Source organism: Electrophorus electricus, chromosome 6, assembly GCF_013358815.1.
Source record: "Electrophorus electricus isolate fEleEle1 chromosome 6, fEleEle1.pri, whole genome shotgun sequence".
In the NCBI taxonomy this organism is placed as follows: domain Eukaryota; kingdom Metazoa; phylum Chordata; class Actinopteri; order Gymnotiformes; family Gymnotidae; genus Electrophorus; species Electrophorus electricus.
Window position 1 is genome coordinate 24,165,233 of NC_049540.1, and position 24,620 is coordinate 24,189,852.

The 24,620-nt window shown below is 41.5% G+C and overlaps 1 protein-coding gene across 1 annotated transcript in view; it reads right to left on the bottom strand.

Annotated features, from left to right (window-relative positions):
- Nucleotides 1-10,940: 10,940 nt before the first annotated feature.
- Nucleotides 10,941-24,620, bottom strand: part of efna5a (ephrin-A5a) — a 42,376-nt gene continuing 28,696 nt past the window's right edge. The window contains exons 2-5 of the mRNA XM_027012383.2: nucleotides 18,852-19,144; nucleotides 14,534-14,599; nucleotides 14,279-14,359; nucleotides 10,941-14,173 (exon numbers count right to left, since the gene is read on the bottom strand). Of these exons, the coding sequence (XP_026868184.1) occupies nucleotides 14,049-14,173; nucleotides 14,279-14,359; nucleotides 14,534-14,599; nucleotides 18,852-19,144 (565 nt within the window). The 3' untranslated portion in view covers nucleotides 10,941-14,048. The remainder of the gene's footprint in view (nucleotides 14,174-14,278; nucleotides 14,360-14,533; nucleotides 14,600-18,851; nucleotides 19,145-24,620) is intronic.

Genomic DNA, 24,620 nt, shown 5'->3' on the forward strand with positions numbered 1-24,620 from the left:
TGATCAAGTTAGATACAGTGTGAGTACTTTAATGCAAAATTCTCTGAGTGATATTTAAAATGCTCTCATAAATTGTGTGTTGATTTTGTGTGTGTCCTTTGGGGAGATGTAATTATGTAGTATCACTTCAAAATAATGAACCATATGATATCTTTATAATAACACATGATATTTTGGCACTTTACATTCCAAAAAAAGGAGTTTCTAATCAGATATTCATCTATTTATTTACAATATGCTTCTACATTTTACACTAAGGCATAAGACTACTATGATCTAACAATGCTTTGCAATTTGCTGACATACACTTACCAGTCCCAAGTTTTTAACAGAGGTGCCTATCCCTTTCCAATTTCTGGAGTTTACCATTATTCCTCAAAAAGACACTGGGATGAACTCCAAAAAAAAAAAAGAAAATGAAAAGGCCTATTTCAATTTGTCAGGCACTTATAATGTAATATGCAGCTAGAGCCATGCACAGAGAAATGTGTAACCACTGTCTTTCTGCTTTGGTTAAATGTATCAAACTGATCTAGCATTCTGGACATCTCTGATCACATACATTTTCTTACAATTATAATTTTGCCTTCAGTAAAATAGTACATTACTGTTAATCTGTCTCATTGTATTTCTTCCCCTAGCACAAGAACAAACAAGGCATTATATAGTGTATTATATTGTGTATGCCATGGACTCAAGAGTGTGGAGCAGAGGAGCATGGCAAGGACTCCCACAATGCCACGTTACCTCTTCACAGACTTGATATAGTTTAAAACTGTATATTATAAACAGTTATTGGACAGTTGAATTGCATGTATGCGTTGATTTAGTTTGTCATGTTCTTTTTAATATATTAGTGTGTAGAAATGTTTGTGCCATGTTCATATAGTACATGTCTTTTGGTTACCCTCTCCCCATTCTCTCTGCTAAGTCATCCTGTTTCTGCTTGTTGGTATGTGTGAGTCTTTCTAATAACTATACATACAGTTTAACAAAGAACATATTTCTTGAATAAAAATGTTGCCTTCTGACTCTTCTGTGCTGATGTTACAATACAATAGAATGTGCACATGAGGACATTAAGCCTCCCCACTGAGAGCCCAGGGAACTGGAGGGACTATTAATGTCATCAGATTTCTCCTTATGACTCTGTTGCTGACCACAGATGCAGACTATAGCATCTGAGTATAAGCACAAACATTTCATATTTCAGTGAGAAGTCTGATAACTTTCCACTGTGGAAACAAAAGTCAGATTCATCATATTGTTTCTGTGTGTGTGTGTGTGTGTGTGTGTGTGTGTGAGAGAGAGAGAGAGAGAGAGAGAGAGAGATAGAGAGAGAGAGAGAGAGAGAGAGAGAGAGAGAGAGAGAGAGAGAGAGAGAGAGAGAGAGAGAGAGAGAAATTCAACTCTAGGGCCTCAGGGATAAATGACCTGATGGTGAACTTTGCCATACTCTCTGCAGGTGGTTGAAGCTGAAACTGAAACAGCAGCATGTAATCTGACAGCTTCCATGGTAAAATGAAGAGGAAACAGGGAAGCTAAAACTTTTAGAATTTTAAGCCTGAATCCATTTTGGCTCATCAGACAGTTTGCAGTTCAGAAAACTTGGAGGAAGTGGGTTTCACTTCTGGCGCTACAGTATACATCTTATGATTTCATTGCCAACAAACTCATTAAAAAGTAATGGAAATAGAAAGTAGAAAATATAACTGAAATGGTACCTCAGTACAGCTTCATGTCAGAACCTCATGTCAGTTCAACAGAAAGAGCTACAGTATTCAATTCAATTATTATTTATTTTAGTCAAAACCTGAGAGAATTGTGCTGCAAGAGAGAATAAGATAGAATTACAGAAAAATGTGCTTTATGTCTACATCCCGTAGCATGTGTGTGTGGAGAGAATACAGGATGACAGTAGCAGCTTACTATAGTAGCAGCTGGTAGTTAGTATATTATCTTATAATTATATCCGTGCTTGGTAGGATATCAATTTTGCACTAATATTAGTGCTTGGTAGATAATATATCGTTGAGTGTATTTAGGGTTAATCTTTAAGTAGAACTTAATTTGTCTTCGCCTAACTTAGTAAAGTAACAACATTCAGTGTTGACAAACTGATGTGTTTTATTATGTGCATAAAGTACCATGAGGATCAAATCTTAATTGCTTAAACAATTCCATAATTCATAGCTTTCATTTATTTCAAAATGTGTTTTGCATACTGAGGTTTCTCTCTGCTGAAACCTAAGATAAAGGAGTGTATGAGTCACTGTGAGATAGGACCACAAACCGTTTCCCAGGAAAGCTACATCGGCCTTGCGCTTCCCCCTTCATCATTAATGTACTCAGCCAGGAGAGGAAAACCTTGACAATCCCTGGCTGGACTTCTATGATGATTTTCATTTTTAATCAAGCCCTCATGAGTCAAATCCATTTATCCCTAAAATAACCATCAGGATAAATAAAGAAGTGAATAAGTGAATGAATGAATGAATGAATGAATTTCTGCATTCCAAAAAAGGACCTTACCACTTTTCTCTACATGAATTATGCTTCCAAGGAACTTGTTGAAAAATGAAGCCCAGCCTGTCCTCTGCGTCCTCGGAGCAGGCATGTGCCAGCAGCCTGGCAGGTGCTGCTCCAGCACCACGCAGGGATGCCAGGTGTGGGTAGGGGGGTGACATAGAGATGCCTTCATGCTGCCATGCCAAATAGGGTCAAAAAATAAATTAAAAAAATAAGGTTTTATTGTGCTGTATATACTGTTCACAGGAAAACACAACTGTAAAGAAAGCATTTCATCAGACATGTTGGCAGAGCTGGGTAGATACATAAAATTTCTGTTTCTATAGGTAGAGTACTTAAAATGTTTTTGGATAAAACATTACTTTTGCTTGTCTAGGTTAAACTAAAGCAGAACAGAACTGTGTCAGTCTTAGCTAGCTGTCTTAAAACCATTCATGAAGGAAAATAAAACTGGTATTTTAGAGAAAACAGAACAAGAATTAGAGAGAAACAGATTACAATAAAAAGTCATTTGTACTGTAACTAGAAGCAAATTTTATTACAAAAGTCAAAAGTAGCCTGTCACGTTGTGAGGAGGCAGAGTCAGGATACCGAGGCGACCGTCGACACACCAACACTGACGTTTATTAAACACGCAACAAAATTGGAATCAAAACACAACCAAACGCCAGTGTGTTAGCCAGACAAAGCGACAACAGGACGGACAAATGAAAACATGTAGGATTCAACAGGACAGCTAAAGAAGAGCGTACATAAGGTCAAACACAGGAATAAACACAGGGGGTTTAAATACACAAGATAACAGGGCGTGACTAGGGACAGGTGCAACAAATGACTGGCTAATGGAGGGTGTGGCAAACTAAGCGGGAAACACGCGCGCGCGCACACATAAAAACACACACACACGCACGCACGCGCCCGCGCACGCACGCACGCGCCCGCGCACGCACGCACACACACACACACACACACACGCACACACACACACAGACGCTACACAGAGTTGGTGTAAGGAGTCGAGGAGGATGGGGCCGTTGCATAGCCTACTTTCATCTAAAAACTCGCTGCATTGTCGTCAGAAATTTGCAAATGTAATGTAAAATCTTGCATGACTACATGTAATTGAGTAATCACAACGCATAACTACCACTTCAGTGTGACTGTCAGAATTTAGCCTATCCTTGTTTTTCTAGGTATTAGGCTAGGTAGTGTTTAACATTAGTGTCAGTGCGATTATGTGAGGATTTTGTACTTATCTCTGAGCTGTCACTGATAGTCCTAATGTACATCCTTACGTCTTAAAATGTTTCCAGTCACTAAATAAATCATTCTGTTATTTACTATTTAGAGACTATGAGTAGACTTTACTGAATAGATTTAAAGAGCTCCTTTGTTTTTTCTAATTAAATTGCAATTCAACTGAATTAAGGATGATTGTAACATCAGACATTGTCTTGTTGCATCTTTAGATAAATTCAGATCTATTTAAAAGTGTGAATTGATTACGGGCTTTAATTGACTGACTCTACAACCATATGTATCCCTGGCTGTATAGCATTTATAGTTTGACATTTACACAAGTCTGACCAAACCACTGTATCATGACCAGAGTAAGTCATAGTTAATTTAACATGTCTGTCTACAAGGGAGCAAGTCACTATTGACACACTTCTAATAATAGATCTGAAATCTTAATCTTGCTGAAATTCCAGCCTTTGAACCAATGGTTAACTATACATGTTCTGTGGAAGTAATAAGCCTAATGAAATGTATATTTACAGAAGCTTTTGGGATCAGACTCTAAAATGAATTCCAGTGGAAAAGAAAATGCAGATAAACATTTGCATTATTCTAGAGGGGATTGAGAAATATTGTGTGTGCCTCAGAATTTACATTAGTCTGGTGAGGGAATAAAATTTGTAGTAATTTCCTGTCTTAATCGTATTTTGTAGTATAGTGGATTCAATGGCTAGTTTTGTTCATTTAAAGGGGACCTTATGGTATAAACTAGGGAATTTATACTGTGATGCATGTCTGTGATTCATATTTGACAAAGCTGCACATCCTCCCTTTTACGAGCAACATTTAGTCCAGGATTAATAAAATCTGTTATTTGTTGCTTAGCAACATGTCACCATGACAGTATGCCATTTCTTCTCTCTTAAGGCTATTGAAATGCCTGCCGCTGTAGACCTCTTTGTATTCTGCCACCTCTTTGCTCTCTGACACTGGCTGAGCATATTCTACCTGTGCGGGGGCGGGAGCTGGGGCTGCACCTAGCTAAGCTCTCTGTGAGAAATGCAGTTTTATCAAAAAAGGACTGGCCTGCGCTGTGTTCTGCTAAACCCTGGGCCATTTGCTCAGGGCTGAGTGGTCTGCGCATCAGCATCACCATTGCTCAACACAATTTTGCTCTCACGGCATCACAAACAGCACAAATCACCATAATTTCCCTGTGGTTCAATGTTGATCATATTTTTCAAACCAAACAAAATAACAAACAAATAAATCTATGCTACCATTTTTAAATATCTCATTGGCAAAGAGCTAAAACAACAGATCTTAATAGATGAGGATATTTTAGTTCTTGTATTACACTCTCACAGTTTGCTCATGCTGTATCTACAGGTCCAACCATATGTACTGCAAGTGCACTGACTGATGAAATCAGACTAATATGCCTGATTATTCTGCACAAGTGGATCATTTTGAACGAATCCATGGGCCCAGAAGCATCTCACTACTCTTGATTAAGCCACTAATGACATGTCAGTGACACCAGCCTGCCTCTTGGCCCTAATTGATTTTCCAATCTTCCTCTGCTTGCTACACTCATACCTGCAGTGTGGGACAGGCTATTTCAAGAAATGATATATTACTCTCCTCAAAGTCACTGGCAGAGATGCCAAAAAGGAAGAGAAACCTTTGGCCCTGCAACCAAGATGGCATTTTGAGCCTTGCCTGTGACTAAGCTGTGATATCCGCCCATTAAAAAGAAAACCCAGGTTTGTGGTCGCTCGAAAAAGCAGCTGCATTTGTGCGGGTCATGACAGATAGAGGACTTGTGGGTTCTGAGTGCTCCAATACAGGGATAAGCTAATTGTTGAAATGCTCATTAAATCAAATAAAGTAGCTCATAAATCTGGCTGACGGTCTGAACTGTGGTCAGTCGATACTGTTTGGCGAGAGTAAATCTCGGTGGGACTTTTATTTAATGCTTTAGATCTCATTACATCTTTTTTCCTGACAAAGTTTCAGTGCCTGTGATACTGTGTTAAGCTTGCCCCTGTGCACAGCTGCTTTCCGTGGCCTAGGATGAAAAGAAAATGATATTCTGACATAATGTTACAAATGGGAGCATGATATCAGGGTCCCTCCATTGTTTTGAGTTAGGGTTTTACAGCCTTGCTGGTTAACCTAAGAATGAGCATGTTTTCAGCACAGAGACATTCTTTAGCCTATTAAGTCACCATATTATCGTCCATTACACCCCTTGTGAATTTAACTAACCCACTAATTAAGTGATATTGACATGGTTTAAAATCACATTCTTAAAAAATGCCTTATTTATGGTGTAATTACAAAAAGATTCCCAAGAATCTGTAGCATGACTGAAACCAAATGTGCTTCCAAACTTAGGTGAGCCATGATGAATTGGGCATGTTGTTAGATATGAAAGATTGGCTGTGTTTGCTGTCCCCTGACTCTTGTACATGAGCCATTGCCCATGTGAAGGTTATGCTCCATCAGAACCTGCACAGCTCTTGGAAAATAAGGGAAACACATTAGAGGTCTCATCTGGAGTGCATGTTTCAAAAAGGAAGCCAAAGTTTGACCCACAGCACAGTATAAGGCTGGCTGGTTGAATCTGCACTGCGATTAATAACTCATATTTCCTAACCACATGTAAATGGTCAGTATTGTCTTTTTACTGCCTGGCTTTACTACTGACTAACTGATATTTTATTGCTATGTATAACCCAGCTTTGAATCTATCCACAAGACCCTAATTGAATTTGAAACATCATTTGCGTATCATACAGCTCAAGGTTGACCGATCTTGTCATAGATGTGCAAACTGTACATACAACATGAATGTCTTGGTGTACACCAGCTGGGCCTCTGTTAAGACCCGGGTGAATGAAAGAATTGTGTGCACTGCATGGATGTGTGTGATGTCAACTGGCTGAGGGTGTGAGAGATCTGCTCCTTGTCTGGAGCTCAGAAATGAGAAACAGCTTGGTCACTCCCCTTTTCCACACCTTCTGTCAGCAGGGCAGTCAGTAGATTCCTGAGACAGTCTACAATTTGACATGAGCTGCTCTTTAAGTGCATGCTTAATTTCAAGCTGACAAGTCTGGAGCCAAGAGAAATATTAATTTTTAGGCATCTCTATGAGTTTAGATAATCAGGAGCATTGAGGCAGGATATGGAAAATTTGAGCTTGAGGAGCTATGTGGGCCCTGTGTTTAAATCAAGGTCCCCGGAGAAGATGATAAAATATCTCAACAGAAATGTTTACATTTGCACTGTTTCTGAACACTGTGACTGTGCAAGCCTTTATGAAGCCTATCTCCCAGTGGCAATAAGGCTAAAGTAATCACCTTGGCTTAAAAACTCTGAAGACCATAAGGCTTACTTTACACTCACAAGCAAAATAATGATGGCCTTCACAGAGAGTGACATTAAATAAAGCTTTCTGGGAAGCAAAGGTGAAATCTTTTAATATCTTTGCATTAAACTAGAGGCAAGTGTTTTTTTTCTCTCCCCACAGTATAACAGAGTACAGAGTACAGCATGTTCACGAGGGACATAATCTGTCTTGGTACATCTATGGCAAGGAACCTTCGGTCTGTTGTAAATCAGGCTGATCAAAAAGAAGAATATGGTCTTCCCATAATGATATGAGGTGTATAGTTCATGTCTGAAAAACCCACATCCCTTTCGTTGCATGCGGCTGCCTGGTCATCACCAAACCATAAACTTCACTGGAAACTCAACACCCATCAGCTTCCCCATCTGCACATAATTATATGTTCATGCATATAGCTTGGCAATGCAGACTTGCTAACTACTTTAAATCATCCTCAAAATTGGCAGCAGTTGCACGCTTGGTTTGAATGCACAGGGCCAGGTTGTTGCATATTATATTACAAACTACAGTACAAGTGTGTTTCCATGTTTTATTCCTTAACTAAACAAGATACAAAGCAGAAAACATTGACATTACTGCAGTCCCCGTGACTCCTAATTTACATAAAAAAAAACATCTGAAGTTGAGATTTAAAAGCAAAAAAATTATGTTCAGCTATGTTTTAGCATTTTTTAGCAAACACTGACTTGTGGAATTTTTTTATTTTTTATGGTCTTGCTTACCACAAGAATCAAAATTCTTACCACAAATAGGTGCTTTAGATAGTCTGTGGTTATTCATTGTGAAAGCCTGTCATCCAGACCACATATAAATTCAGTACCAGACTGAAAACTAAAAAAACAAGCAAAAAAAAAAAAAAAACCTCTGGGAAGCCATGTCCTAATTAATTGACAGTACACAAGCCCAGAGTCACACAGAAAGCTTTGCGTAGGTGAGAGGTTGCATAGGCTGGTCCAGGAGGAGCAGAAATCGTTCTTAGCTTAGTCCTCCTCACTAGCTAGTAAAGGTCTGGTCTTAACTTGGCTCCGAGTCCATGTGACCCAAATACAGTTGAAATAGCATGCAAGCTTCAGCAGGGTACAGTGAATGGCCAGAAGTGCTGGCTTTAAAGCAACTGATACAGATTTTAAATTACTCAAAACAGCACTTTGTAGCACTAATTAAATCTCCCCTGTGCTATTTTCTGCTAAAAGTGAGTAGTGTGGCTAATTCCATTAAGATACCAGTCCACTAAGATACCAGTGTGAACAAGGCCCCAAAATAGACTATTGAGTGATAGTTTTCTTGTCTCAAAACAAAACCAAACACGAGCTTGACCTGATTCTGTGCCAGGCACACACCCAGGCATTTCCTCCCTGTGGTGCTGCTCCCTCATCACACAGCATGGTTGGTGCTAAGGGTAGGAGGTGAGCTGTTTTGTGGGTGAAGTAGTCCACTGAGATGTGTGGAATCACTCAGGTGCTCCCAGGAGGGTCACTGGGACTGGAACACCTGCTAGAGACCCAGAGCTCTCCCCTACAAGCCCCTTGTCTTCTCTTGATCCATTCACAACAATTCAGGTTTTAAGAAATTTCTGCTGATATTTTTGTGGATAATAATGAGGTATTACACATAAAAGGAATAATCATGATTGAAAATTCGAAACAGGGTAAAAGTAAAGCTACAAGAATACTCTTTTTTATCATAAAAGTATTATGCAAACAACTGCACTGGAAAAACAATGTTGTTTTTTACTATTGATTTAGTGTTTTAACTGATGTTTCCTTTGTGTACATAGGTCAAAGACATGGACAGCCTGCTCTCTGGCCTTGGAAATATCAACCAGACTGAGGCTTTCCCTCTGAGAAACGAGAAATGACTCCTCTCCACTGCAGTTCTAGGGTATTTTTAGAGCATTGAATGGAGTTGCAGATGGGCTGCATAAAGCTGAATAGTGCTCCATTTCTGAAACAAGAAATGATGTAGGCCTTCTGAGACATTCGGCAGGCTTTAACAGCAGTGGAGCTAATTCTTCTAATCATTCAATTTTATGTTTTATGTTCTTATGGTTATTATTTATTTATTTATTTATTTACTATTTTACATCAGGCTAAATAACCAGAAGTGATTTTCAGGGATATATGATCAGCCATTACACCTAATACACTCTAGGCTTATAATAAATCAAATATATAATGAATAATTACCTATTCTGTTTATACGATGATGTCCAACTTTAGGAATATTAGATCAGTTAGGTAACAGTGACTACAAAGGGGCCCTCTTATATGTGAACAGCACTAGACTGTCTTAAATTATAGTCAGTAACAGACCCATTCCGTTAAGAACATTATATATTTAGGTCTGTAAATCAAAAAGCAGTTATTCACCACCATATAATTCGATTGTTTATTCAACTGTTTATTCTGTAAGCATTTGTTTGAAATTTTATGATACTTAATGGTACAACTCTTCTGCCACTGAAAAAATGGCATTCTGTGCATATGACAGTGTGTACAAACCTCTGGAAGAGAGAGTTGTGCTTTAAAGCATGTTTGGCTCCTGAACCTTCTCAAGTAAAGCTATTGCATGTAAAACAACACCTATACTTACAAGACAAGGTACTGAAATTTAAACTTCATGTTATTCGACTATACTATTATTAGATGTCTTTGTGTATTTATCTGTTCTATTTCTATTTATCTCAGTTTCTGTGTTATTTCATAATTACTGTTTCATTGTGTATTTCTATTTTTTTGCTCTTGCCCTATTTCTGTAAGCACAGTAAATATATTTTAGACCATTGTTAATTTTGGACCAAAAATCCTTTGTTCACTGCTTATTAAACACTGGAAATTAAAATAACAAACTCTGTGAACACAGGCCCAAGTCTATGAAAACACTGCAGGCAGGTATCTATTTAAAAGAGTGTATGTGCTTGAAATTGAAGTGAGTCTAAGTGCTTGTTTGAAACATTAACATTCACTGACACTACCAAGCATTGAGTGTACCACACAGCACTGCAATAATGCAGTGTTGTGCCAGAGCTGAAGTAATCTGCATCCTCTCTCACTCACTGAAAATGTAATCTGATATTGAATTTGGTATGCATCATCATATAATGGCATGATTAATAACCTTCCTAACTGAGCTAAGGAAACTGTGCTCACATCATTCAGCCTAGTCACTGAGCAGATTGTTCCCAAAACAACTGATGCACTCAAATTTGTGAAGCACCTGTTCCTGCTGGGATACTTCTTTGTTCTTGACACCCATCATCATTACACTGTAGTAATAGCCAAAAAAAAAACCTCACAGTGCACACTGGCTTCAATGCTCAATGAGAATGTCACAGAGGTTAACAAACAGCACCTGGATTTTGACTACATGTCAATTCACAGAGTGATAAAGATAAAAAAAAAAAAGATGTAGTATTTTTACATATATTTGTATCCCAAATATTGCTTCTCACCTGTAAAGGAAATTAGTAGTCATTCAGAATGGAGAAAAAAATCTCTGTATTATAGTACTTTGCAGCTAGTGTAATCTGGATGTGAGGAATGGCATAGGATTTATATAAATAGGATTATCCATGACCCGAGCCTTCATTAAACTGCTCGCAGTGTGGTACCCTTTTACATGCTAGAGATTAATGCCCAAACACTATGGAAAAGACTGCAGCCGAAAATGACTCTCTTAAGGAATTTTGGCACAGGTACTGTGAGAAAATGTTTGCGTGTGTTATGGATTTGCAAAACAAGAAAACAACAGTCAGTTCTTACAACAATGACAAAGATTTATTTTATCTTTTTTTCCTTGTAATTAGTTTTAGCTGCTTTTGACAAGTGTATTTACAAACAATGCCATGAACATGTGTTTTGAACATAATGTATCAGGGCAGCAGGAGAGCTGCTTACATGACCAACACAAGGGCACATGACCAGGCAGCGACGCTTACTCGTTCAGGCCAATGATGGTCCATGTCGTCCACGGTGGTCCACAGCGCAGAGGAGACGGTCAGAGGAGGAAAGGGCTGCAAAAGGAATCCTGCCCCTAACTCTACAAACCTCCCTCCCCATTAAAAAAACAAAACAAAACAGTGGGACACACTGACTCAAGCTGGACTCAGGCTAAAAGACAAGACTAGCACACCATGGTCATTACCTTCCATTTCACCAAGTATTTCCAACAGGGTATGACAAAAGGGAGTTTGAGTGCTACCTTGAAACACAGTAAAGAGAGATGAAACAGCAATGCTTCTAGGCCAACAGTCAACACTGAAAAAAATGTGCTACAAAAGTAGTATTTCCTGATTTATGTCATATTACAAGAAAAGGCAAGGGTTCCTTTTTGTGACAAATGTACACCAGGATTTTTTTTACAGTTGCAAAGATATTTAGGATGTTTGGCAAAAACTTTAAGATGGGTAGAAATACACATATATTTCTATGCATTAAGGGTAGCAATGGCTCTTCCAGACCTTTAAGTTGGTTATTTTTGTGATTCTGGCCAAGGGACAGCACACTGTCAGCGCAACAGCAGCACCTGGTTCGGGTGCTTGAGTTAGATAAGGCAGATGGTTAAATGTCAGAACATCCTATTCAGAATGAATGTACCATGCACAAGTGAAATCAGCATAACAGGGACATTAGTGTCAAATACAAAAGAAATGAACAATGAACACTGATATTAAATGTCATCCTTGTTAAATGTCTCAGTGCTCTTATTTTTACTAAGCACAGGTACAAAATGTAACTGTTCTAACACTGTATATACCATAGATAACCTACGGATACACAGTATCCATAAAATTAGGATTCATATGCTCCTGTGTTAACTTCTTTTTTTTTTTAAACAATGAAAGTAGTTTTATGTTATAGCAGCACACCACATTAATCTCAAACCAATCTACCACAATCAGCTACTGTGCTTTGTAGTCCATCCATCCAGAGAGGAAAGACAAGAGGCCTGCAGTCCTTAAAAGTCCTCTGTCTGATCACCTGTGACTACTGGTGCAGGAAAACCGTACTAGCAAGCACAGAGACCAGGGCAAATATTTACTGTTTTTTTTGTGTGTGAAGCCCATGACTATTGATCACAGCAGGAGCGCTCGTCTTTCCCCTGTCTCTCCGTAGTACATGAGAGTAACGTTAGCCTGCAGCTAAACCGGACACCGACCAGCTCTCACACGGCAGTCGATTTTTAATTCCAGAAATGACCCGCATGGGGCCACAGTATGTGGCCCACATAGCTGACACCCTGCACAACATCAAAGAGCCTATTAAATCACCCCGGGCCATCAGCTGCCATCAGGAATGGGAGCATCGTTGTGTCAGCGTTGTTTCACCCATGTTCAGATGACACTCCTTAGATGATGATGGCCTGCTCAGTGCCCAAAAAAAAGAACTGAAATGCATGAACTTCTAAAACGCTTGGTGCATTAAAAATTTCCCTGAAAACTTTGCTTTGATATGCAGTGTTTGTAAATTTATTGTTCAGTTGGCAATATGTGTGATGTCATTAGCACAAATTAAGTTTATGTTCATTTTAAAGGCTTTGGGAAGAGAGGACAGACAGAACTGCCAGTATAATGTTAATAAATCAATTAATGCACTACTCATTTTAAACATGGACCCCAGTTAACAACTAAACAGATTCACATACTTTGCTTTAAAAATAACTAAAGCAAATAATAATTTGCTTTGAAATGATACAAATTAGATGTTGACTGAAAACATGGCCACATTCTCAGACTGCTCTTCCCTGATATCAGTTTAAGGATCAATTAAAGTAACTGAAAACATTAGCTAACAATAAGAGCAGGCTGGATCAGACACTCAGATCGTGGTTACACTAGTGCTGAGACTCAGCATTTGTGATGCTCCTCCTGAATCCTGGCTACCAGCTACAGTGGCAGTGTGTGGAGAGCTTAAAGACTTGGCAATAAATAGGGAGGGAAATATGCTTAGCCAAACAAATTAGTATATTCACTTAAACAATTGATATTGGTGAGGCTCCAAACTCTATGACAAAATAGCAATGTAATAACTACACTTGAACTGAGCAATTCACTTCAAGAATACATTATCCACTTCTTATTCCCATAACTGTACACACTGTACAAAATGAGTGCTTATTTCTTTAGCTAAGAAAACTCTTCAAAAACTACTATTCCTCTGAAAAGGAGTCCTCAGTTACTTGCCCCATTAAAATAACTCACTTCTTCTTTTTTGATAGAAGATACACTCTTAGACTACTGGTTCCCCTTCAGTCCTGTAAACACTTGTGTCTGTAGTCCCCAATAGTGCCCATGTTTCCAGTGGATAGTCCTTCTCGACATGACATGGTCTCATAAACTCATAGACAGGAGTCCTGTATCGCTCTGTCGTAAGACTTCTTCACATTGTCAAACGCAGCCAGTTTGTGGCATAGAAATCAGTCTCTCCAAAAAGTCATTTCCTTTTTCAAGCCTACATTTCAAGATAAGCCCTTAGAGGTGATGTGTAGGGCTATAAGGGAGAGAGGCTGTTTGCGAATATATGTTAGTGTGTTTGGTTCAATGTCTGTTTTTGTGTGTCTGTTTGTTTTATGTGTGCATGTCTGTTTCTGTTTCTTTTGTGTGTCAAATAAACATGGGGGTGGGGTTTGGGGGAAGGGTGTTGCACATAATAATTGAAATCCACCAGAATCGACCCAGCAATACCACTGGGCAGTGAGACACACTCTCTCACAGGCAGAGTCAGAAGACGTGTGGCACCTTCTTGTTAGACGATGTTCTGAATCTCAGTTGAGATAATGAGCAGCTCCAATGTCTACTAAAAAGTGCTCTTTTCTGAGTCCTCCTGTGTGTTAAGGTTGGGATGTGTGAGTGCATTCACACAGGACGCTATAACTGTAAGAGAGAGAGGAGGAGGAGCAGGGTGGAGGCCAGCATGGCACCAGCTATGGGCGCATGCACCGCTGAGCTGACATCGCCTCGGGACGGTTCTGCCGATTCATGGCTCGTGTCATCTGAACAGCGAAAGGGAAATACTTTAGTTGGGGACTGAGAAGACACACAAGAAAATATCCCAATACATGCAGCCAAAGAAGGGAAACTCCCTGGAACACACAAACCTCTGGGCTCTATAGAGTTATCCATTCTTTCATTGACATCGAAGAGGCGGTCATGAACGCTGACAGTTTTCACACAGTTGTCTGCAAGAGAAACATAAAACAGGGTGTTGTCAGGACAGGCTTCATTATATCAGTACTGTATCCAGATCTCCTTGTGAATTTCATGCTTTGATAAATGGTGTGATTAGAGTGCGAAAACAAAATAATGACAAGAGATCTGGGGGGAGTTAGTTTTGGGGGAGATCATAAACTTACTTGCTGGTCTCACAAAAACTTTCAACCTCAGGCATGTTCTTCTCCCATTTTCAGCAACTGTAGAGGCTGTGAAAACAATTAACATGTTTACTATCACACCCAATAAATCCATTCCACCTGTGCCCAAAGACATCAGAATAATGATTTTTACAGGAAAGCAATGTAGGAAAGTTTATTATTTTTAACTTTTAAGGATTATTTATAAATAAGTCTGAATCTGAGGTCCCTCCCACCAAGATCAAATGGCAGGACAACATAAGCTGCCTTTTACAAGTTGAACACTGCCCAGGCAAAAATAACTGCGGAAATCAAGACGGCCGACAGAAAACATCCCATTTGGAGTGGTGAGAGGCAGTTCGATACCTGAACAGTCTGCCTCTCCTCAGCTATTACCTGTCTAAGCTGAGACACCGATGTCTGGCTGTCGCCACATGCTCCATGGCCTCATTTAACTGCCTGCACTAGCTCTGTCCTCAGAGGGAAACACAATCAGCATTCATTTCATTACCCAGCCATATACGCAGGCAGCGCTATATTGGATATGCTGTTTCCCCTGTCATCTTAGCCATGGGCCATGCTTCTCAATTTGTCCTCACCATAAAGGAAAGCCTATTAGTGCTTAAAGAGGAACAGGGGGATGAGCTCCTCTCCTCGCCCCCATGTCTTTGTGTTGCAGGTAATGCAATCTCCTGCCAATGCAAATGAGGGTCGAGGAGCGAGAGGGAGTGCTTTGGTATTTCTCGCACACATCACACTAGAGGTAAAGGTGAGTAAGTAATGAGCAATGGAAAACACTTCAAGTAAATTCCCCCACTCAAAGGCACATCACAGAACAAGCAGTTCACACAGTCAAAACAGCATGCTGTTGACTGAATTGTTAAAAATGACTTTTGTTGACATGCAGGACTACAAAATCACATGTGATTTAAGTTCACAATTGGCATAAAAATGGAAAGTCAAATACTTTGTCTTGGACACAACTAATGTAAGCAAAATGCTTTCAAATGGCTGTGTGGAAAATGTATACCGCCTTTGGCCTTTTTGACTTCTGCTGGCTGAATATAATCTTTCCACCTGCCCCTGAACCTTGATTGGCTACTTCGTACATCAACACCTGCTACTTAAACTCCTATTGACTGCTAACAACATCAACAGCTGCAAATGACAGTTCATTGAAAGCTACACCTGTTGCCAAAAGATCTGTACTGATGATACAAATGACCTCTGTTCAAACTCAGACTGCACTATCTACTCAGTGATTAGATTCCAAGTCTTTGATTATTCTGCACATCAGTGAACATTATTATTGAGTCAAATAAGAAAAAAGAATCATACTGGAATGGCATCAGTGTCTGATGAATTAAAAATGTACACTTGAAGTAATATCACTGAAGTAATCACATATTACTGTATAGACCAACTAATCCCTAAGTCCCATTATTTCCACCAGAATGCAGTGTGTTGCTGTCAGCTCAGGCTTACATGTGTCCCTGCTGTGTGGGGTCTCCAGATGCTCCTAATCTGCCTTGCTGTCTCCCCTTTCACACACCCCCCCCCCCCAACTGTGGGAAGAGGACGGGTTAAATCAAAGTGCTTATATGTTGTCTACAGTGACACACTGGGACTTTTTAGAACCCTTAATCATGTCCCCACAAGCATATTTACTTTGAGTAAATATAAACTTTGACTGCTTTTGTCTCATTTCTCAAGTGTGGCAGAGCATAAAGCCAGTACTGGCTGCAAACATGGCCTCAGGAAAGCTCCAGAATGGCAGCACATGCATGTGCTGTGCAAACATCTGCATGTTGCAGTGTTGGAGATATTTTATTTCAATTGAACTCTTTCCCTGTCATGCTCACAGCAGAATTACAGGCTCCTGGCACTGTAACTTCTCTTTCTGAGTTTGCAATAGTTTAAATGAACAGTTACCAGAACTGCGTGCTGCATTAAGATAATTGGTCTGGTGTCTGATAAAAGCACTCAAGTCCTGTCAAGCCCGGACAGCGAGCCATAGTCAGCCTGTGCTGTATCGCGTAACTCACCTCGCCCTGCTGCAGCAGCAGACGCTTAGGCTAGACACTACAGCTCAGGCCATCGGAGGCCACAGTGCATGCCGTGCTGTGTACAGTCTTAGCAGCTTCTCGATGCCTCCAGACATCAGATCCACTGCAGAGTCTCCCAGCCGGGACGCGGATGCCCGGGGTTTAGCAAACCTCCTAGACACCCCCATCTCTGGGCTAACAGATCAGATGTGATGAAACTGAGAAGGTTGATAAGTGTGAGGAAGATGGCTTGATAAGATGTCTTCTAATGACTTCTGTTCTGCCACATTCTTGGGGCTCTAAGAGTGCTTTGCGACATAAAGGAAAATTAGGTTAAGTCACTCATTAAAGAGCTTCTTTTAAGTCAACTGCAAAGACCTACATTTCTATTGAGTGGGCAGATCTGAGCTGGCCCACTTAGTTTAAACGCTCCTGGTCTATCGTATCATCACAACCAGACTTGGGTTTTTGAAGCAGGCCCGTATCAGACAGCTCCATACTGCAGTCAGCGCCTCTCACACAGGGGGTGGGGAGACAGACCAAAAACCTCCCTTGAAATTGGATTTCTATCCTCCAAGATTAAGATCAGACTTCCACCCGGGCCATATTGGAAAAACATGCTGCCTTAAGCCATTCAGGATTCAGAGTTCAACTGCAGTCACCAGAGCATGTTCACATTTGACCCTGGAGGGGCGGCCCTGTGATCCCCTCTGATCGTTTCCTGAGGAGGCTGGACCCATTGACTGACAGCACAGAGGCTGCCCATGTCACCCTCCGGCTCTGCGAAAGTGACCTCTCACTCTGAATCATTAACCATCACAGAATCTAACAAAGAAACTCTGTCTACTTAATGCAGACACACAGCTATGCAACTAACCAATGGTACAAATACAAACTAATTCACAGCTAAAACCAGAGCTTAACCAGTGTGTGTTTATATATATATATATATATATATATATATATATATATATATATATATATATATATATATATATATATATATATATATATATATATATATAAAGCTCAACTAAAATAACGGTCTGAATAAGAGAATATTTTAAAAATTGCTGGCTATCTCATTATACATCCAGCCTTATGTCTAGACAGGTTTGTGTGTTCTAGTGAGGTTAAATTCCTTGCACTATGAGTGTTACTTTAACACTTTATAACATAATGTGAGCCAAAATGACAGATTATTTCCTTCTCCCGTTAGTTGCAGTGTTCGTTGGAGAAAATGGCTTTTTGTCTAAGCGAGTTCACAACAGTTGAATCATAAAACTGAGTCACACAGAAAGGAGCTCTTAGTGGCCCTAGTTCATATCCCCTCACTCGCCATTCCTGTAAAAACTTCAGATTACCTGACAGCTCCAGCATTTCATCTGAGATGTATCACATCCTACTGTCTTGACTCAAAGCCCCCCGGAGAAATGAACTCTGTTCTACATTGTGACTTTGCCTTTTATGCGCACCCATATAAAAAATGCACTCTAATCTCCTGCTAAGATCTCACCCCTAATCATTGTTTACTGTGCAGAACCTTCTCTCACTCCCTGCTTATACCCATCTCTGTTCTTTTGGTTTCTCCCTCATCTCTTTTTCACATTCCACAAAATAAACATGTTTTGATGTTCCTGTATGTTCTGTCAGTTCATCAGGTTGACTCGCTCAGCCTGCCTCTCTTCTCTGTGCTTGTATGTGTGTGTGTGTGTGTGTGTGTGTGTGTGTGTGTGTGTGTGTGTGTGTGTGTGTGTGTGTAAATGAAGCCATGTTGGGCTGCACCGGGCCAAGCCGGCGCACCACTCTAGCGTCTTATTTTGTCTTCCCTCTCCCACTCCGCAGGGATCTGACTCCAGTTGTAAAAACATGGCTTTTGGTGCTTGTTTTGAAGGGCCCTCTCACGAGCAAAGGAAAGCTGAGACTGGGAACTCGCAAACAAAGACGCCTTACAGGAAGACCCCGAGAGTCAAGACGGTTTTCCACTCAGGCTTGGGTTTTTGTTTAAATATGTTTTGCCAGGCCTCCCAAAGCACAAATTCATACTTGCTGATGGCGGTTCTCCTCCTCACTTGGAATACTTATCTTCAAATATTACCAGTATTCCATAAGGATGCGAGCACAATATCTTTTTATGAGCCTCCTACAGCTGGAGTGTAAGATGAATAACCTTCCTTGCAAACCCAAAGAAGATGTACATATACCCAAACAAGATATGACAGCAGTACAACTGCTGAACCACAGTGGTGACTTCTCTCACAACCATCCACACTCACATATGTAGTAGTATTCCCTGCCCGGCCGGAACTCGAAGCCCAGAGAGAATGGTGTGAAGAGCTGGAACTTCTCTGAGAACTTGAGCGGCCCGCTGGGCGAGTGGGGCCGGTTGCACTCCCAGCGCTTGAAGCCCGTGGCGGTGTGGTCGCAGGAGCTGTAGCCATCGTAGTTGACCATGTAGAGCATGTAGCGCTCCGTCCTCTCCTCTGGCACAGAGTCCATGTAGTGGGGACAGTAGACGTCCAGGTAGTCATTTATGCACACATCAATGTGATAATCTCCCCGGTAGAATCTGTGGAAAGAAGGACATAATACATTTTCAGTCCTCTACTAGATGGGAGATGATAAAGACATGTAAAAGTCCTATTGCTCCTTTTTTTTAATGAGTCACCGTATTCATAAGCAGCTACACTAAATGGCTGCAGCTGGATGAAACCTCTTATTTAAGAGTAATTATCATAAATGTGAAAGGGAATTGAATCACCCATCTTTGGCTAAGGATCAGCAGAGAAATTATTAATCTTTTCGTTGACATCGCAGTTTTAAATTGTCTAAAAGTATGAGGTTTGTCTCAGAGAAATATGACATTTTGAATAATGACACACAGAGGAATTTCAGAAAGGGGAAAGATGTGCATTTCAGATGTCAAAGTAGCATACTGTTCCAGATTTACATCTTGTTTATTGCAAAGAGAAAGGACCTCAGGAGTATCCCGCCAAGCATAAACGTCAGTGAGACATGCAAAGTATTCACTGCTGAACGAGGAAGCAATTCGAAAACATACACTCCCCAAGGCACAGTGTAGTGTGGCACCCCTCCAGCCCTAGTGGGGATGAGCTGGCTCAGTGTAATAGAAGAGCCCCATCGCAGGCGTCTTCAGAAACTGGCCCTCTGCTCACTCGTGACACTGCTCTAATGTAACACAGTATAAGATTGCTAGTGCCTGTGCATGCATGAGGGGACAATCTGATGGTGGTATCTGTAACTCAGAGGGAGGCTCACTACATCCAAGAAGAGAGGCCCGAGTCTGCTGATGCCCCGCGGGCATCCAGGAGAGCGCCAGGCGAGCAGGCGGATTCATGTGATCGTAGTGCTGGGACCCTGCTGTGGGCAGCAGCACAGCTGGGTGCTCTGACACAAAGATTTCCACTCATTAGGGACAATAAAAGCCTATTGAGCACAGATGGAGCTCGAGAGCTATCAGATTATCGTTATGTGGATTTCAAATGCACCGCTGGAATACTGAGTGTCCCTGCCAGTTTGGCAAGCCTGGCATTGATGTTTGTGTGTGTGTGTGTGTGTGTGTGTGTGTGTGTGTGTGTGTGGAAATGTGTGCTGCTCAAACTCATTATGCAGAAAACTTATGGAACCAGTTTTGAGAATCACTGCTTAACCAGAGCTCCTGATCCTAACTGAAAACAAAACCTATGGTAAGACTAAATATCGCCTCTTTCATGTTCAATCCTTACTTTATTCAGTACATTCATATTTTGATTTTCCTCTCATATATAAGTATTTGACTTAACACAGATTTGGGACATCTGACGTTGCAGTAGGTAGGTGTACATTGTTGTTTTTTCTGTGTCATTCCATCCATCACGAGTCATCGGCAGTGAGAAGTCAGCTATTTCCTCAGCCAAATCATTACTGTCTTACATTTCCTATAATTTCAGGAAGGGAGATTCAGCTTGAGGCAGCCACTGAAGAGATGCCGTCAACATCCATCTCGGAGGCCAGAGACAGGTCTGCTGACTGAACTGGTGTACGTTACGCCAACACAGCTATTAGCACCCTGAGAAACTGCTTTTCCCATTCAATACTCCAATCGAGGCTTCCAATTAGAGCAGCAAATGACTGCGGTAAAAGCACAGCAGCATTTACATGTCCATCACTTCTTACCTGAGACCATTACAGGCATTTGATAGGATTACCAACAGCAAGTTCTAAAACAGCTTTTTGCTGAAGGACAGTGAAGGGTCATCTTCTCCAGGTCACTGGAGGTAAGTATTGGTAACAAACATTAAAAGACAAATAGCAAAGAATTATTCAGCTCTTTGGAACACAAAGTCCTAGACAAACATGGGTCGCTTTGTTATATATTGTAAAATCAATAAAGAAGAAGCATAAATATGGAATATGTTCATTGTTGAAGTAAATTTCACCTCTGTCATATGTTTTCAGTGACCATAAGAGCTGCTCTGGTGATTCATAAAGAAGGTTGACCCCATTAGAGTACTGGAACAAAACAAACAACTCATCAACATGACGTTCATTCATTTCTTCATTCACTGAGTGAAGAGCAATGGGACAGCTGCTCAGTAAGGCACACAATGCTACTGCAATTTATCATTAAGATTAAAAAAAAGAACTCATTAGAGGCATCTATCACAGTTACTTACACAAACACAGAACAGGGCTGACCTCATAGCAAGTCCTGCATCAAAGCAGCCCCATAACGATATTCAGACACACACTCACACTGTCTCAATCTCTGTGTGTGACCTGACACACATGGGGTTGGGTAGGTGATGACCGGGGCAGACTATTATCTCCAGAAAGGCAAGTGGCTTGGCGTGGAAACACTCCTGGTGTTTCCTACATCTCATGATTGAAACTGGGTCAAGACAAGGTCAAATTTAGAGAGACTGAAGAGATTGAAAAACAAGGAAAGCTTTTGACTCCATAATGTATTGGAGGATAATATGGAGTATAGAAATGCCACCTGGTTATTTATATCTACATGATAGCAAAAGGTATAATATTAGACACAGGTCAGGAAACAGGCAGGTAACATAATAAGGCAGCTGAAGACCAGCTTATCATCACTCAGTCACTCTGCTCCATGCCACACTGAGTGCACAGAATTGAGATGTGCAGGCCACCTGCATTCACTCAACCGGTGCCTAATCTCCCAGGCCTCTAGAGGGAGCTCTTTAGGTAATTACAGCCATGACTCCCTCGGGCACAGACCAGCTAAGCCTCTGGCCCTGTGGCCCTTTTAGAGTCGCAGATGGAGGGCCCCCTCCTCATATTACAGCTCCCTGAGCAGCACTAGACTGCTCACACACAGTTGGCCCATCACTCAGCCAATAGAAGCAGTGGCAAACCTTCAAGGGCTTCACATATCGCTCATTCCCTCCTTCTAAGCAAATGTCCCTCCAGAAGCATTAACGTTTACACACACAATAGTCTGCCCCTGATGCCATACTGAGCTAGCTTGGCAAAAGCCTCAAAAGACAGATGAAGGTGGGGTAAAAAGGCAAATAAAGAAGTGACATGTCCCTTGTTCGGTGTATTTCCCACTTAATCTGTAAATTCTATGCGTAGATACAAGAAATATTGCTTTTTACATAGTAAATGCTTGATGTTGGTGAGAGACTTGAATATAATTGGATGAAAGAATAATGGCTAGAACCTGGATAGATCTGTAGCTGTGTAATAGTGAGAAAGAAGGTATGAGAGAGATCTATCACTTCGAGCAATGAAGGGGAAAGAGAGTCTGAGTGACTGAGAACGGCTGTGTCAGCTTGTGTGAGATTGGTGCATGTTTTACATGTACAATATGTGGAAGGTATTTGCAGTGGCACAGGTCAGTCTGGCCATTCTCATGTCGCTGTGATTAGCAGTGAGTGTCTGCTGCAGCATGGTGTGCGTCAGTCATCACCCCCCACCCACACACACCACCCAGCAGGGCTCTGTTGCTCCCACTGTGGTTAACCCTAGGGGCTGACAACCAACAACACATACACACACACACACACACACACACACACACACACACACTCACACAAAACGCTCTGGTGGCAGACCTTCTCATACATTTCCATGTTGTTGTCTCACGGCATTACGCCTGCATTCCTTGTCTCATTTTTGCCGTTTGCACATCCAGCTGTGCGTGGCTGCATTAATAAAATAATACACTCCTCTAAAAAAAAAACCTCATCACTACGAGTGAGAAGCATTTTAGTTTGTTATGGATCTGTCCTAACTAGATTGAGGAGAATGAGTACCTGACATAAACTCTAGTGGGACTGATGGAACACTGGGCCCCCTGTGAGGTCGGAACCAAAGGTCGGGGGTCATGAAGTGCTTATTATTAATGAAGGCCCCATTATTCAGGAGAGACCGAAAAGGGCAATGGCGGTGACCCCTGGCTCGTCCATCTTTGGGGCGTCTGCGAAGGTCACGCATCACACACTGAGTGGGAAGTGCGCTTAATGTGGCAAGCAGGCCGGAGTGGCGGGTTGGCAATCCCGCCCTGGCGATCCATCCAGCAGAACAAACAAGCAGAGAGTCGGCAGCATGAGCAACAGGAGCAGAGCAGGAGCCCGAAGCGGCCAGCTTGTAAGTGAAACTCCAACCTGCCTCCAACCACAGGCGGTGGAGCTGAGCTGTCCCACAGGACTCAAGCCGCAACACGGCGCGACAGATCCCCTTTCTCGGGACTGGGAGGGTCTGCGCTGCACACAAGCAAGTCAGCGCTGAATCAATTAAAATGAAGGATGCCATTAACAAACCACAAATCCCGGTTTCAAATCAACAAGCTGCGGTAAATGTCCTTGCTGTGCTCCCTCCCCCGAATATGGGTGATTTGTAATACAGCCACCAGCACGATGTGACAGCGCTGTTTTAGGAATATTGCTAGGGTGTTCTTAGAAAGACAAGGCCTGATTGATCAGCAGGGAGGCAGTCCTGTGAGGGGGCGGACGTGGGAGAGTGAGCTGCATGCCGGCTGATCATGCGGACTCAGAGAAAAAGATCGGGGAGCGAGCAAGAGGGTGGTCCACATGCCAGCAGGCAAACCGTTTTTATCTTCAACAAACGCAGCAGCTACAAAAAAAAAAAAAAAAAAAAAAAAAAAAAACCAGCATATGTAACGTCATGTAACATCTAAACATAGAGTGGCCTTAGAGTGGTGAACATGCATGCTCAGGCCCCAGACACCTGGTGCCCTCAATCTCTCATTGCCTGCCCAGACCCTTCTCCCTCAGAAGCTGTCAGAGCTACCTTCATCAGCCAGCCAGCCTGCAGGGCCCACAGCCAGAACACTCACCCACACACGCTCACACACGCACACACATGCACACACATACACACACACACACACCTCAATTTTACCAGTTTTATAAATTACATTCAAATAAGGCATGTTTTTACAAACAACAAAACCAAATATTTTCAAATAAAATAAAGTGGCAGACAGTCATAACACCATCATGATTTCGAATTACATATCTTAAGTCTGGGACTGTATTACTATAAGCTGTAAACAGTTGTTCTTGAACTGTACACATACTCTAAGACTGGAACTAACTATCTTACAAAACAATCTATCCTATATTCTCTCCTCATTCATTCCAATAACATTTTTTTTTTTTTTTGGAAACACGTGAGAGGCATGTGGGCTTAGGCAGACTTCGCTTGAGCAGTTTGGGGCTTGCTGTTTCCTGATGAGCAACACCTGCAGCCCTCATCTGAATTTCCCTCATCCCCTGCTTGCAGGGCTCAGCTCAGTCATGCAGTGCATGCTGGGATGCTTGGTCACTACGGCCCAAGCTGCAGTCACAGTGGGAGCCCATGGTCCGCGAGCCAAGTCCAGCCCTCTGTCGACGGCCTCTCGTGAACACTGGGATTTACTATCTCCATTGGATGGGAGGTGATGAAGCAGGGAAGAGCAGCTTTCCATTAATCAAGTGCCCCACTGACTCGCTGCAGCCTGAACCAAACAGTGCACCACGCCTCATGGAGGCAGACAGCGGCGAGAGGAA